Source organism: Rutidosis leptorrhynchoides, chromosome 3 (assembly GCF_046630445.1).
Source record: "Rutidosis leptorrhynchoides isolate AG116_Rl617_1_P2 chromosome 3, CSIRO_AGI_Rlap_v1, whole genome shotgun sequence".
Lineage (NCBI taxonomy): Eukaryota > Viridiplantae > Streptophyta > Magnoliopsida > Asterales > Asteraceae > Rutidosis > Rutidosis leptorrhynchoides.
The window spans coordinates 448,393,267-448,408,235 of NC_092335.1; the positions used below are offsets into that span (position 1 = coordinate 448,393,267).

The window sequence follows — 14,969 nt, forward strand, 5'->3', positions numbered from 1 at the left end:
TTTGGATGGGGTTTGTTAGGCCCAATAGATCTATCTTTAGGATTCGCGTCAATTAGTAGATCGGTTTACTAATTCTTAGGTTACCAAGCAAAAGGGGTGATATTCGGTTTAATAATCCAACCATAGAATGTAATTTTAAGTACATGTGTCTATTTCGTAAAACATTTATAAAACAACGCATGTATTCTCAGTCCCAAAAATATATATTGCAAAAGCATTTAAAAAGGGAGCAAATGAAACTCAGCATACTGTATTTTGTAGTAAAAATACATATGACTAAATTGAACAATGCAGGGTTGGCCTCGAATTCACGAACCTATATCATTTGTATATATATTAATACACATATTTGCAATCGAACATTTGTATATATATGAATTTATTAGTTATATCATATTTATATTAATAATATGTATATGTCTTCATATTTTCATTTTGTATATACAATTATAAATTTTGTTATGTTATATGTATTAAATATATATATATATTTATATATATCATTTGTTTGAAAAATAGTAATTATAATAATATTAAAATAATATTAAACATGGTAAAATTATAATAATTATAATACTTAAGTTTTCTAATAGAGGTAATAATGCTAATATTTCCATTAGTGATAATACTAATAATGATATTAATAAAAATAACTATAAAAGTATTAATTTTACTGTAAATGATAGTTATGATAACGATTTTAGTAGTTACATAATAGTAATATTTATGATAATACCTATAATCATATTAGCGGTAATAATAATAATAATCTTGATATTAATATTAATGATCATAATACTAATAATGATAATCATATTTATAATAATAATGATAATATTAGTAATAATACTTATGTTCATTAAAATTGATAATAACACTAATAATAACTTGTTTTATTTTCATAATAACACTAATTATAATAATCATAATAATAATAATAATAACAATAACAATAATAATAATAATCTTAATAATAACAATCATATTTGCAATCTTAATAATAATAATAATAATAATAATAATAATAATAATAATAATAATAATAATAATAATAATAATAATATTAATAATAATAATAATAATAAAAATATTAATAATAAATTTGAAAATGAAACTACCTTAAAAAGCTTGTTCAAAAATAATATGTTTCAGCCTAGGATCGAACCCTCGACCTCTCGATAACCCGCACCAACACTTAACCACTCATCTGTCTCCGTTTTTTCTGATTAATACCCATTTCATTAATATTTAACCCATGAATATATCTGTTCTTCATCTTCTTATACTTCTAGTCGACCAGGAACTGAACCCAATCATAACAACAATAAACGTGTTGTTTTAAAATAATAACTGTAATGAATTTAGTTTCAAAGGTTTAATAAAAAAAAAAAAAAAAAACCTGCTGGGCTGCTGTTCCCGTCGCGATTTTGAAGAGAAAAAAGAAAGAAAATTGAGTGTGTAATCTAGAATGTTTTAGGCTATAATGTTAACATGAAAAAGTTTGTAAATCGTTCATGGAAACTTTATGAATCATCAATTGAACTCAAATCGTATCACATATCTCGAATTTGATTCAAGAACAACTGTTGACTTTATTTTTCAAAATCTTTGACTTCAAAAATTCTTGATGAATATGAAAAATTAAAGATCGAAACTTTCCAGATACTTTATTTGGAAGATTTCTAACCTAACTGCATTCGTAGATTTTTAAAAGTGTTTCGAATTCGAATTTTTTGGAAAATGGAAGTAAGAACAGGGGAGTACGAGTTCTTTTAAATTTCTTTTCGATTTAATTTAATTCTCACAGCAGTATGTTATAATTGATAAATGATAGTGAAAACTGAATGATTTTCAACAACCTGATGAAATCAATTTACATAGTGGAGATTTTGGTCGACACATCGAGCAGGGAAGATAAATAACAAAAAAAAATTATATATATAAAAAATAGACAATGACCCTAAACGAATTCGTACACTTTAATGATCTGGAAATCTAATAAAATCAGAAACAAAACAAAATGTAAGGAAAGTTGATTGAGATTGGGAACATAATTGAATCCAAATTTGTACGATTGATTTATATAATTATTATTGTTAATAATTAATAATTATAATTATTTTAATAATAATCTAAATAAATATTAATAATAATAATAATAATAATAATAATAATAATATTAATATTAATAATATTAATATTAATAATAATATTAATACTAATTAATAATAATTTTTATTAATGATGCAATTTTATTAGTAATATTATCAATAATATTGTTAAAGATATTAATAATAAGAGTGTTAATAATATTATGATAGTTTTAATAATAGCAATAATGTTATCTTTTATAATTAATACAAATGTTAACCATAATGATTTTTAATGATGGTGGTAGTTATAAAGAAAAATAATAATAATCTTAATCATAATTTTTCTTCTCATTATAATAATATAGAAATGACATTAATAATGATAACAATAATATATAATATTAATACTACAACAAGTTATATGTATCAACTTCCATATCTATAGAAAATAATAATCTATCTAATACTGATAAAATTATTATTATTATTATTGGTACAAATAATATTGTAATTTATAGTAATATTAACAATAATAATATCATAATAATTTATACTTACTTAATTTCATATAGATATATATACTTTATATAATAATATTAATGATACCTTTATTAATATTAATAATAATAATAATAATGAAAGTATTGATATTGATAATAATATCAATATAGCAATTATACTTAAACTTATAACTAAATTTAATATGTTACTAATTTATTAATTATATCATATTCACCAATTATATAATATATTGAATCCTTATTATTTATATATTACATTATATATAATGTTACTTATGTATAGAATTCATATATATACTTACCTTTTTATTTACACACAATTGTTCGTGAATCGCCGAGAACGGTCAAAGGGTAATTGATTACATGAATTAAATTCCAAAACTTTCGGGACTCAACATTACAGATTTTGCTTATCGTATCGGAACATTCAAAGATTAAGTTTAAATTTGGTCAGAAATTTCCGGGTCGTCACAATGAGTATGTATTATTCACTGATGGGGGAGAGCCAGAGTGTTATGCAGAAGCTATGAAAGATGAGCATAAGAAAGAGTGGGGTGAAGCCATGCAAGATGAGATAAATTTCTTGCATGAGAACAATACTTATGAGTTGGTGAAGTTACCTAAAGGCAAGAGAGCTTTGAGAAACAAATGGGTGTTCAAAGTGAAGACAGATGAGCTTACTTCACAACCAAGGTACAAAGCTAGGTTAGTTGTTAAAGGATTCAGCCAGAAAAAGGGTATTGATTTTGATGAGATTTTCTCTCCGGTCGTGAAGATGGGATCTATTCGAGTGGTTCTTGGGTTAGCTGCTAGTCTTGATCTTGAGGTTGAACAGATGGATATCAAAACTGCTTTTCTTCACGGTGATTTGGATAAGGAAATCTACATGATGCAACCTGAAGGTTTTCAGGTTATGGGTAAAGATAATTATGTTTGTATACTTCAGAAAAGTCTATATGGGTTGAAGCAAGCACAGAGACAGTGGTATAAGAAGTTTGAGTCGGTTATAGGAAAGCAAGGCTACAGAAAGACAACTTCAGATCATCGTGTTTTCTTTCAGAGGTTTGGTGATGATGATTTCATCATATTGTTGTTATACGTTGATGATATGTTGATTGTTGGTAAAAATATTAAAAGAATTGCGCAGTTGAAGTGAGAATTGAGCAAGTCTTTTGCTATGAAAGACTTGGGGCCAGCAAAACAGATTCTTGGCATTCGGGATTTCTAGAGATAGAGGTGCTAAGACGTTACATATATCACAAGAGCAATACATTGAAAAGGTGCTTAGTAGGTTCAGCATGAAGAATGCTAAAGTGGTTAGTTCCCCTCTTACTACAAACTTTAAGCTAACAGATAGAGATTGCCCTACTTCAAAGGAGGATGTTGAGGAGATGGACAAAGTTCCATATGCTTCAGCGGTTGGTAGCTTGATGTATGCTATGGTGTGTACTAGGCCTGATATAGCTCATGCGGTAGGTGTTGTTAGTCGGTGTATGTCAAATCCGGGTAAGAAGCATTGGGAAGCAGTTAAATGGATTATGAGACACTTACGAGGTACTTCAAAGTTGGGTATCACATTTGGAAATGGAGAGCCGATGCTTGTCGGTTATACAGACTCAGATATGGCAGGAAACAAAGATAACATGAAATCCACTTCTGGATATTTGATGACATTCGCAGGGGGAGCAGTTTCATGGCAATCAAGGTTACAAAAGTGTGTTGCATTGTCTACAACCGAGGCTGAGTATATGGCAGCAACAGAAGCGTGCAAAGAACTATTGTGGATGAAAAGGTTTCTACAAGACCTTGGGTTTAAGCAATCACGATATGTGGTTCTTTGTGATAATGAGAGTGTGATTCATTTGGCTAGAAATTCTATGTATCATAAGCGGACAAAACATATAGATGTGCGGTATCATTGGATTAGAGAACGTCTTGAAGATGGTTCGTTTGAACTTGATAAAGTTCACACCGATGATAATGGTTCCGACATGTTCACAAAGGCTTTAGCAAGTGAGAAGCTCAAGGTATGTTGCTCGATCGCCGGGATGGCGATTCCTTCCTTATAATTGGAAAGGGGAAGATTTGTTGGGTTTTTTATATGTTTCCAAATATGAGGAAACTTATCTCTAGCTCAAGCCCAACAAATTTAGGCCCAAGATGAAGTTTGACCTGGTCAACATCTGGGTGCATTATTTGAATCAGTTGTGTGCAGCTGTTCTTTGACTATCGAGAGAGAGAGAGATCAGAAAGCAATCAAGAAAAAGAGAGAAAAACCTCAAATCCCGTTTTTGTGTACAGCAGCTTAGAAAAGAGACGATCTCCGAAGATCCGACCGTTGAATCTTCACAATTTTTGGGGTGTGTCTTCCTGACATCAGTGCCAACATTTTCAACCGTTGAATTTGTCTAATAAGGTCTGTAGGTCGTGATTTTGCTGCTGGAACAGAGAGCAGATTATTGGGTGATTCATTCATCTTTTGTCTTTAATTTCTTCATATACTTGTTGATTATTGTTATTCAAGAGTATGATGATGTTGTATGCCTCTAGTTGATCTAGAGAATGATTATTGTATTGCTCTCCTTGTTGATGATAGTGAAGTTTAAGTGGCTTACGAGTCCCGTGATTTTTACTCTCGATTTTGAGAGGTTTTCCACGTAAAAAGTCTTGTGTGTATTGTGTGTGCTTGATTATTGCTTATCTACTGATTTGCTACTGATTTGGTATTGTTTAGCTACTGATTTGGGTTGGATTTGGTATAGCTTGTTTGTTAGCATCCTCACGGGTTCATACGGGTCGGGAAAGTGTTGGTCAAATGGGTTTGTTTCGGCTTTGTAGATTGTCCGTTGTGACCTATTTTTCCCATCAATTGTGTTATAGTAATGACTCAAATGGAAATTGTCTTATTGATAGATCCAACGATCTATTTGACACATCAATGAAATGTGACGTCAATACAAACTAAAAATTAAACAAATACAGACCAGTTGAAACTAACATGTGAACAACAATTGAAACTCCCCTGAACCTAACTCCATTTAAACCATCATAGAAACATCTTAAAAAGCCCGAAAGACAACCCATGAAAGATAGGATAAATGCATCAGTTTCCATTTATGTCACTCTTCTATGACTCTATAATGACAGACAGCATAAAAAATATTGTTTTGACATAATTTAGAATACAAGTTGAATGTTTTATATTTTGAGATAAAATAAATACTCGTAAATACTTAATTCAAGAAAAACGTATCATTTTTCACAGCATTAAGAGCTTATCAGCTGATAAAATTTTACTGTTGCTTTATTAAGGAGCAAACTAGTGTTCTCCAGTTAGCCCGAAATCAGAAGATTACACATTATGACTTCAATCTGGCTTTAGCTGTACCCAACCCAACCCGCTCATTTTACTCCATGTACCAAATACGAATAACAATTCTGATACAACTTCTAATTTAGACTATCCAACCATGGTACTTGTATGGATGTTGAATTGCAATAAACTTCAACACCATGACCATCCCTTCCCTTTTTAGTAATATTTGATAACCATCCATACCATTTACTCCATAATTTACAGACACGAACAGCTTTCACGGCATATTACAAACAGAACAAACCACTTGCATGTACAAGACACAAAGCTGCAGTATATAAGTTTATACTTTTCACCCGACAAAGCTAAGCTATGTCTTCATATCTAATTTATGATTGGTAACGTTCAAGAAAGTTGGTGTTGATCACCAGGTAATGGGCGGTTGGCACGCCGAAACCAGGTGGTGAAGGCTGAGACCAAATGGGGGCAGTCATCCACGTTTCGAGTTGAAAAACTGAGACATTGCTGCAACAATTCTTGAGCTTCATACATGGGAAGTGTTGATATGATTTTCAAGAATGTTTCTTCCAGTTCTAGATACAATGATTTATGATTTGTAAGCATTGGTGTTACGTTGTCTTTGCATACAATCAACACTGGTAGCCAATCATTCACTAGCTTCATCCTAACCTGCAACTCATCATAGCGAACAAAGCCACTGGGATTATTAACTTGACCTTTTTAGAGTATGTTCCAAGCCAAGCTACGCTATAGGTTTATATGTGAGTGTATGACATGTTACATGAAGCATTTAACATGTTCACAGAGCCACGTAGTAGTATACACATAGCCATATCAATCTAGGAACTGTAATATGCAGTATATTTCACTATGCTTTCTATAAAATTGGTTTGCCTGTAAATGTGAACCACTGTCATTAATGAACACTGACAGTTGATCACTCATATGGGACTAAATCAAAATATGTGTATACAATCAAGACTTGAAGCATAGTGTTATTTTCAAAAACGCGAACGTATTAACTAACCAGCTCTACACGGAGAAGTTTCAGCAATTTGTTGTTTTAGGCTTGATTTGGAAATAATGACTAATAAGTTAAGTTGAAAGTCTTGAGATATAACAGCCTTATTGGTCCCAGCGTTACGTCATCTAATCAATGTGACCGCAAAGGTTTCTATCATTAGCAAAAAATCTCCGTGAACACGCATAAAGTATAAGCCGAAACTAGTAATCATGTTTTTCATTTAGGCAAATGCATTAGTTCGCAGGATAAGAGTGTTATGAGTTATATAGATATCAATATATCATCATAGTATCATAAAACCAAAGGATACTTGATTCTCCAATAAATAAACTAGCAAAAGACAACCCTATATGTTTATAACCGACAAGTTAACTATAAATGCATTCAAAATAAAAAAGAAATGAAAATAAACAAACCTGTCTAGAAGCCAAAATAACACCAGCAGCAACAGCATTAGCAAGCTTGCAGGTACACCTCATAACAACAGCAGGAAGACCAGGAACGATATTCCTCCACGCATCATCCCTAAACGCCCGCTGCAAATCCGCAGTAAACGCAGACTGCTCACTCCACTCCTTCACAGCTGTATCCGCCACTTTCAATTCAATCATCCGCTCAATTAACCACAACAAATGCCTCCCATTTGTCATTGCAGTATGCAAATTCAACCTCTGAATCGCTTCCGTCTCATTATGATCTCCTCGAAAATCTGGACTCGAATACTCCTCCAACGATTCCTTCACCACCTTCAAACTACTTTCAAACGACTTATCCAACACTCTCTTTGCAGACTCCCTAGACGAATAATCTCTCAACAGTTTCGCAACAAACGCCTTCGCAAACGCCATGTTAGGATGGTTCTGAATCGCTGTTAGTATCAATCCGTGCAGCATTTCTTCCGATAAATCCGATTTCGGAGGCGAAACCCTAGCTAACAGTTCAGACGATTCCTCATCGCGTAGAAGAGGAATCAAACTCAAAACATTTCGTTCTTCATCCTCCGTCCACGGTACTGCTTCGAGGTAACGAACACATGCCGTTACACAGTCCTCAAACAGTAATTCTAACGCTACAGGAAGTAATTCAAGCGCTGTCGATGCCGTATCAATAGCGCTCGAAATTTCGTTACTATACAGCAATTGTAAAACTGTAACGTGATTGTTAATCGAACCTGCAGATGACGGAACAGCTAAATTAAACCGATAATAATCAATTTCACCTGAGACCTTCTTCCATCGATCGGATAAAAGGGCGGCAAAATACTTCGATCGCTGGAGAACCGAAGAATGTAAATAGATCTGAAACTCCGACGACGAATCAACCGCCAATTGCGTTTCCGAATCGTCGGAATCAAACGGCGACGATTGATCGAGGTATAACCGGAGGATGACGTCAGCGGTTTTAGGATCGTTAAATCCGTTAGAAACTGACGGTGCGATTGGAAGGATATGCATAGAATGACGTGAATTTGATCGACGGATGGATGATGACGATGACGGTAACGGTTTATGAGATGATTCCGTTGGGATTCCTTCAACAATTTGTGCAGCGGTTGATGATAAACGGCTGTTGCTGTTAACACGATGTCGTTTCTTTGCTCCAGTGTTGCTGGTGTTATCGTTACCGCCGATCATTGTGATTAGGAGAATGAAACAGTTGAACGGGATTTGGTTTCTAAAAGGGCTTATCGGTTGATATAGCGGTTTGATAAATTGATAATGATTCCGTTTATGCATATAGATATAGATTATATTTATATTAATTTTTTAATCAAGAGTGTAAAAAGGTTGATGAGTTGTTCGCCGTTAGATGCATGGGATGTTTGTGATGATTGACACGTGGCAGAGGGACACGGATGATGAAAGTATTGTATGGAACTGGATAAGCTCCCCGTATGTTTACATTTTTTATTTTATGTTTTGCGATCATTTGTCGTTACACATGTATTTTCTTCACATGATAGTTGAACATGTTTCCTTTTAATTTGTCGATCTGAAATAGTGTGCCGCATAATGACTGGTTACTTCTTAGCTGTTGAAAATGATTTAAAAGCATGGTATTCCGTAGTGTACAACTCTGATTAATTACGATTGATGAATGCTTAACTTTTTAAGTGGTGCTTAGTTGATAAATACAGTTACATTTCTGGTGGTAAGCAAGAGGTCAAAACCGCTTTCATGTAATTAAATACTCCGTATTTTCTAGTGAAAAAATTAAAAAAACGTAAGCGATAACTTCTTCTTTTTGCGTAAACATTAATACATAAACGAAACATCATATGTGTTTTGATCATTCTAGAAAAAAATCCTTAGAGTTGAGTCTATATTTGTGAACAAAAAAGGAAATTTAACGGTCTTTTGAATTTCAACACTCCGGTCCAGTGTATCGCGAATAATTCCGATGCGAGATGAAGATCTCAACTGGGGTGGTTAAATGTTGACCCATCATCATGTTCTGATGGCTCAAGGATAGGTTTTATGGTTCGTCAACCGTTAATTGGAGCTTAGAAGCTATATTATGATTCCAGTCAAACGCTTGTTGACGATGATATGATGGTATCGAGAATATTTCGTAATATATGAATGTATAAATGTCTGAGTGTGTGTGTAAAAGTCCGTTTGTAATGAGGGTTTGATGCTTTATTTATAGTTGAATGTCATTGTCCCTTAGTTGTGACGACCCGAAAATTTCCGACCAAATTTAAACTTAATCTTTATATGAATTCGACACGATAAGCAAAGTTTGTAATGTTGAGTCTCAAAACTTTCGAATTGTGTTCATATATTCAATTAATCTGTGACCATTCCCGACGATTCACGAACAACTATTTATTAATATATATATATATATATATATATATATATATATATATATATATATATATATATATATATATATATATATATATATATATATATATATATATATATATATATATATATATATATATAGTGGTAGGATCAAGAGAGAAGTAACCATTCGGGGGGAAGCGGGGGGAAGCAAAAATTTTTTTTTTTCTTTTTTTGAAAAAACTTTGTTCACGAACATTATAGATGAGATGAAAATATGAACATTTAGTAGAGACACTTTGTGATAAATGTTTTTATTTTGGCGGGAAAAAACGCTCGAAGAAGTAATATATAACAATTATCGTGTTTTTCGAGCGTATTTTGAGGTTTTAGCTATTGGGATTTAGATATTAGGGTTTAGATATTAGGGTTTATAGGGTTTAGATATTATGGTTTAGAAATTTAGGGTTTAAGGTTTAGATTTAGGGTTTAGATTTAGGATTTAGATTTAGTTTTTAACACAACGGTTTAGAGTTTAGGGTTTAGGGTCCATAAACCCAAAACACCAAACCCTAAACCCTAAACTCTAAATCGGGCTAAATTTTACTTCACAAAACATGAAAAAAAAAACGTTCATATTCTTCACGAACAATATTATCTTGAATGTTATTTTTGTCGATCGTTTTCCCGCTTAAATAATAACATTCATCAAGAAGTGTCTCTTCTAAATGTTCATATTTTCGTGTGATCTTGATGCCGGAAAAAAAATTCAAAAAAAATTCAAAAAAAAAAATTTTGCATTCCCCCGCTTCCCCCCGATTGGTTACTTCCCAATTGATCATGCCCCTATATATATATATATATATATATATATATATATATATATATATATATATATATATATATATATATATATTAATTTGATATATTATTTAAAATAATATATGATTAATTGTTGAAAATAAATATGTATATATATGTAAATGTAAATATATGTAATAATCTGAAATTATAAAATATAAGTTAAACGTTAGAATTAAATATATAAAATAAGATACAAAATAACTAAGTGTAATTTAAAATGAATTTATATATAAATTTATATGATTTCTATGTATAATTAATATTATATGTAATGTATATAAAAGATATAAATATTATGTGATAAAATTTATAATATCTATTGTGACGACCCAGAAATTTTCGACCAAATTTAAACTTAATCTTTATATGTTTCCGACACGATAAGCAAAGTCTGTTATGTTAAGTCTCAAAAAGTTTGAACTATTGTCATACATTCAATTAACCCTGACCAATTCCAACGATTCACGAACTGTTACTTATAAATAAATAGATACATATATATTTAAATATATATCTATATATAAAATAAATTGAAATATAGTTTGATATAATATATGATTTAATTGTAAGAACTAAATTGTAAAATGATATAAGAAATAATAAAATCTATTATTAAAATAAATCTATGTATACATAAAAAGTATATTAAATATATATTTTGTGATTCGAAGTTATTTAGTAAACGACGGTAACACCCAATTGTCATTCGAATGATACCAAACGAGTTAAAAAGGAACTTATGTGATTTTAAAATAATCGGTGATCCGAAAATGCGTTTTATAAATTATAGGCTTATTAAAAAATACATTTAGGAACTATTTGTTGTATTTTAAAATTTTTTATATTTTACTTAGGGTTGGGAGTGAATAATTAATGTAATTTTTATTTAATAAGTTAATGACCGCATTTTATACCATAATGACTGAAATAAATAAAGACATTTAATTTAAAAATTTGTGATTTTTCTGAATAATTAAATTTTCTACTGATTTACAACGGAGTCCAATATAAGTTAAAACCGTCGGTATTAAAATCCAAAGAAGTGTAATTGAATTTTCAATTTGCATGTTTCCTTTTTGACTTTATTACCCACTAATCATGTTTTCATTTATAAACAAATTGTAGTACGGAGTAATATTTTATAACTCATTTTCATTACTCTACACCTAACACACCATGTAGCCATGTGGGCATGCTAAATTATATGTAGTACCCATGACATAGACACATGGAGATATTTTGGAGCTGAATTATTCAATTCACTGTAATATCTCATATCCTTCTCTTATATATTCTTATATATAATATATATATACTTAAACATAGATCAGATAGATATAGATATGCATATAACATACATATGGTACATGCTCAATCACGATAAACCCACAAGCACGATCGCCATCTCGTTTCTATTTTAATTTTCATTCATACCTATTATCATTATAGATATATAGTGTTATATACAAACTATAAACTATCTTGATCGGACTGTTCGTTCCTTGCAAACCATTGTACCATCTACAATCACAAACCACCACCAAAACAAGACACCACCTCGCCACCACATCGAACCCATGAAAACTTTTGAAGCCACTTTTGTATTTGCTTCTGTTTTTCCAACCACTAAAACGACACCCTAACCGACACCCATGAACCATCCCTACGTTTATTTTATTTTTATTTTGGTTCTTTCTCTCCTTGTCAAGCTCCACAACGGACAACAACTCCACCTCTTTATTCTTTTGATTATCATTCTTGTTGGCCGATCACTGCCACCATTTCTATTACTGAAGCCGTGACTCATTTCCTTGTTGGGCCACGAATTTTTTTTTTCTCCATTGGGCCGAAATTCCATCTGGGGCCGAGATGTTTGATGAGGAGGCAATAAGATGAATCAAAAACAAAATCGGGTTATATATATAATTCTGGGTTATAATAGAGAAAAGAAAGGGGTGGAGGGATGGTTTGAGGTGTTTGCTGATGAGCGAGAGGTTGTGGGTTCAAGCCTGGGCAAGGGTGTGTATTCTTTTTAAAGCTCCTTTCATTAAGGTAGTTCTATTATTATTATTATTATTATTATTATTATTATTATTATTATTATTATTATTATTATTATTATTATTATTATTTTCATTTTTACTACTAGTACCATTATTATGATTATTACAACTATATTATTATTATTATTATTATTATTATTATTATTATTATTATTATTATTATTATTATTATTATTATTATTATTATTATTATTTTCATTTTTACTACTAGTACCATTATTATGATTATTACAACTATATTATTATTAAAAGAATCATTTTTAGAAAAATTATCATTTTTATTATTGTTATTGTTAAGATTTTCATTTTTAAAAATTTACATTCTTATTATTACTATTACTATCATTATCATTATTATCCTTAATTTAGTAGTATTACAATTATTAATTTAACAAATGATTTTTATATAAGAATATATTTAACATCCATAATGAATATATCTAATTAAATAATGACACCTATAAGTTATTAATGTGAAAGTGTTACCACTAATAAATATATATATAAATTTATTCGAATACAATTATATGTGTTAATGTATAGATAAATGATATAGGTTCGTGAATCCGAGGTCAACCCTGCATTGTTCAGTTGTTCAATGTCGTCATATGTATTTTTTACTACAAAATACAATATTGTGAGTTTCATTTGCTCCCTTTTACTCTTTACATTTTTGGACTGAGAATACATGCAAATGCTTTATTAACTGTTTACAATATTTATATGCGTGAGTTCATTTGATTCCCTTTTACTCTTTACATTTTTGGGACTGAGAATACATGCGCTGTTTTTACAACTGCTTTATTAAATGTTTTTGAAATATATTTTGAACTGCGAATACATGAAATACTTTTATAAATGTTTGACGAGATAGACATAAGCAAAACATTCCTCGAATGAATGATTATGCAGACAGAAGTTCTGCGGATTATTATTGAATTATGTGGACATGATAATTGTTACCGTTAAATTATGTGGACATGATAATTGCCACCATTGAATTATGTGGACATGATAATTGCCACCATTGAATTATGTGGACATGATAATTGCCACCAATTGATATGAATATTATGTATCGAGAGAATGATTTTATACACAAGTTATGTGTATGTTATTTTTGTGCACGAGATATGTGTACGGTTACTAAGATTTATGAAAGATGATTTCGTACACGAGAAATGTGTACTGTATTTAAAAGATATCGCATGTACATTACAGGTGGGTATAGGATTCGGGCCCATTTGTACCATGTAGGATTTAAATCTTGTGGTCTATCAAAATGATGAATTTTACTGTTTTATGATAAACTTATGAACTCACCAACCTTTTGGTTGACACTTTAAAGCATGTTTATTCTCAGGTATGAAAGAAATCTTTCGCTGTGCATTTGCTCATTTTAAGGACATTACTTGGAATAGATCATCGTTCTGGGATCAAATGTTGATGACTTCGTCCAGATGGATTAGAACGGGGCATTTCATCTATTGCTATGATGAAACAACATACTATAGTAATATATATATATATATATATATATATATATATATATATATATATATATATATATATATAACAACATTAATATATTCATGATATAACTAATATGCAAATACAATTATAATAATGTATATGTAAAATGTATAAAGATTACATATTCAGTATATGTCATTATATAATATATATTTTATAATTAAAAAAATATAAGATTTAGATATTAAATTTAATTACAAGCTGAAATATAGTTGTTAAGTAGTTTATTACTTACATTATCATTATTAAAGTAAACATTTAATATTAATATTAATATCAGTATTATTAATACTACTAAATATAAAATATATAGATATGAAACTTGATACATGTGGTGTGTTGTACTTATTACCAATATTATTATTACTAACATTATTAATATCATTATTATTATAGTTAATAGTAAAATATAACTTTAGTTATTATTATAATTATTATTAATTTTTCTAAAATTTTCATTATCAAGAATTCTTTTATTACTAATATCATTATTATTAATTAACTTACTATATTTAATAAAATTATCAATATTGATTTATCAATATCATTATATTGTTATTATCATTACTTTTAGTATATTTTTTGGTATCTTATCTATAATATTATTATTACTAATATAATTACTATTAATTATATTTATTAATTTTTAATATTAATGATATAAAAAAATATATTTATAAATAGCTGTGCTTTTAATTTTTTTTTAAAAAAAGAGTACGAATCTACTTTAACTTCACAATCAATC

The 14,969-nt window shown here is 29.8% G+C and overlaps 1 protein-coding gene across 1 annotated transcript; it reads right to left on the reverse strand.

Annotated features, from left to right (window-relative positions):
* Positions 1-6,212: 6,212 nt before the first annotated feature.
* LOC139897953 (BTB/POZ domain-containing protein At1g63850-like) lies at positions 6,213-8,695 on the reverse strand. Its single transcript, XM_071880669.1, has 2 exons — positions 7,392-8,695; positions 6,213-6,620 (listed from the first exon to the last, which is right to left on the reverse strand). Exons 1-2 carry the CDS (start codon positions 8,607-8,609, stop codon positions 6,336-6,338), a joined length of 1,503 nt encoding a protein of 500 aa, XP_071736770.1. The 5' UTR covers positions 8,610-8,695; the 3' UTR covers positions 6,213-6,335.
* Between the last annotated feature and the right edge of the window lie 6,274 nt (positions 8,696-14,969).

Excerpts from the sequence above, each read along its gene's own strand:
- LOC139897953 (XM_071880669.1), bottom strand. The coding sequence starts at position 8,609 with ATGATCGGCGGTAACGATAACACCAGCAACACTGGAGCAAAGAAACGA. Across the intron at positions 6,621-7,391 it reads TTATTTTGGCTTCTAGACAG|GTTAGGATGAAGCTAGTGAA; the intron begins GTTTGTTTATTT and ends GATGAGTTGCAG.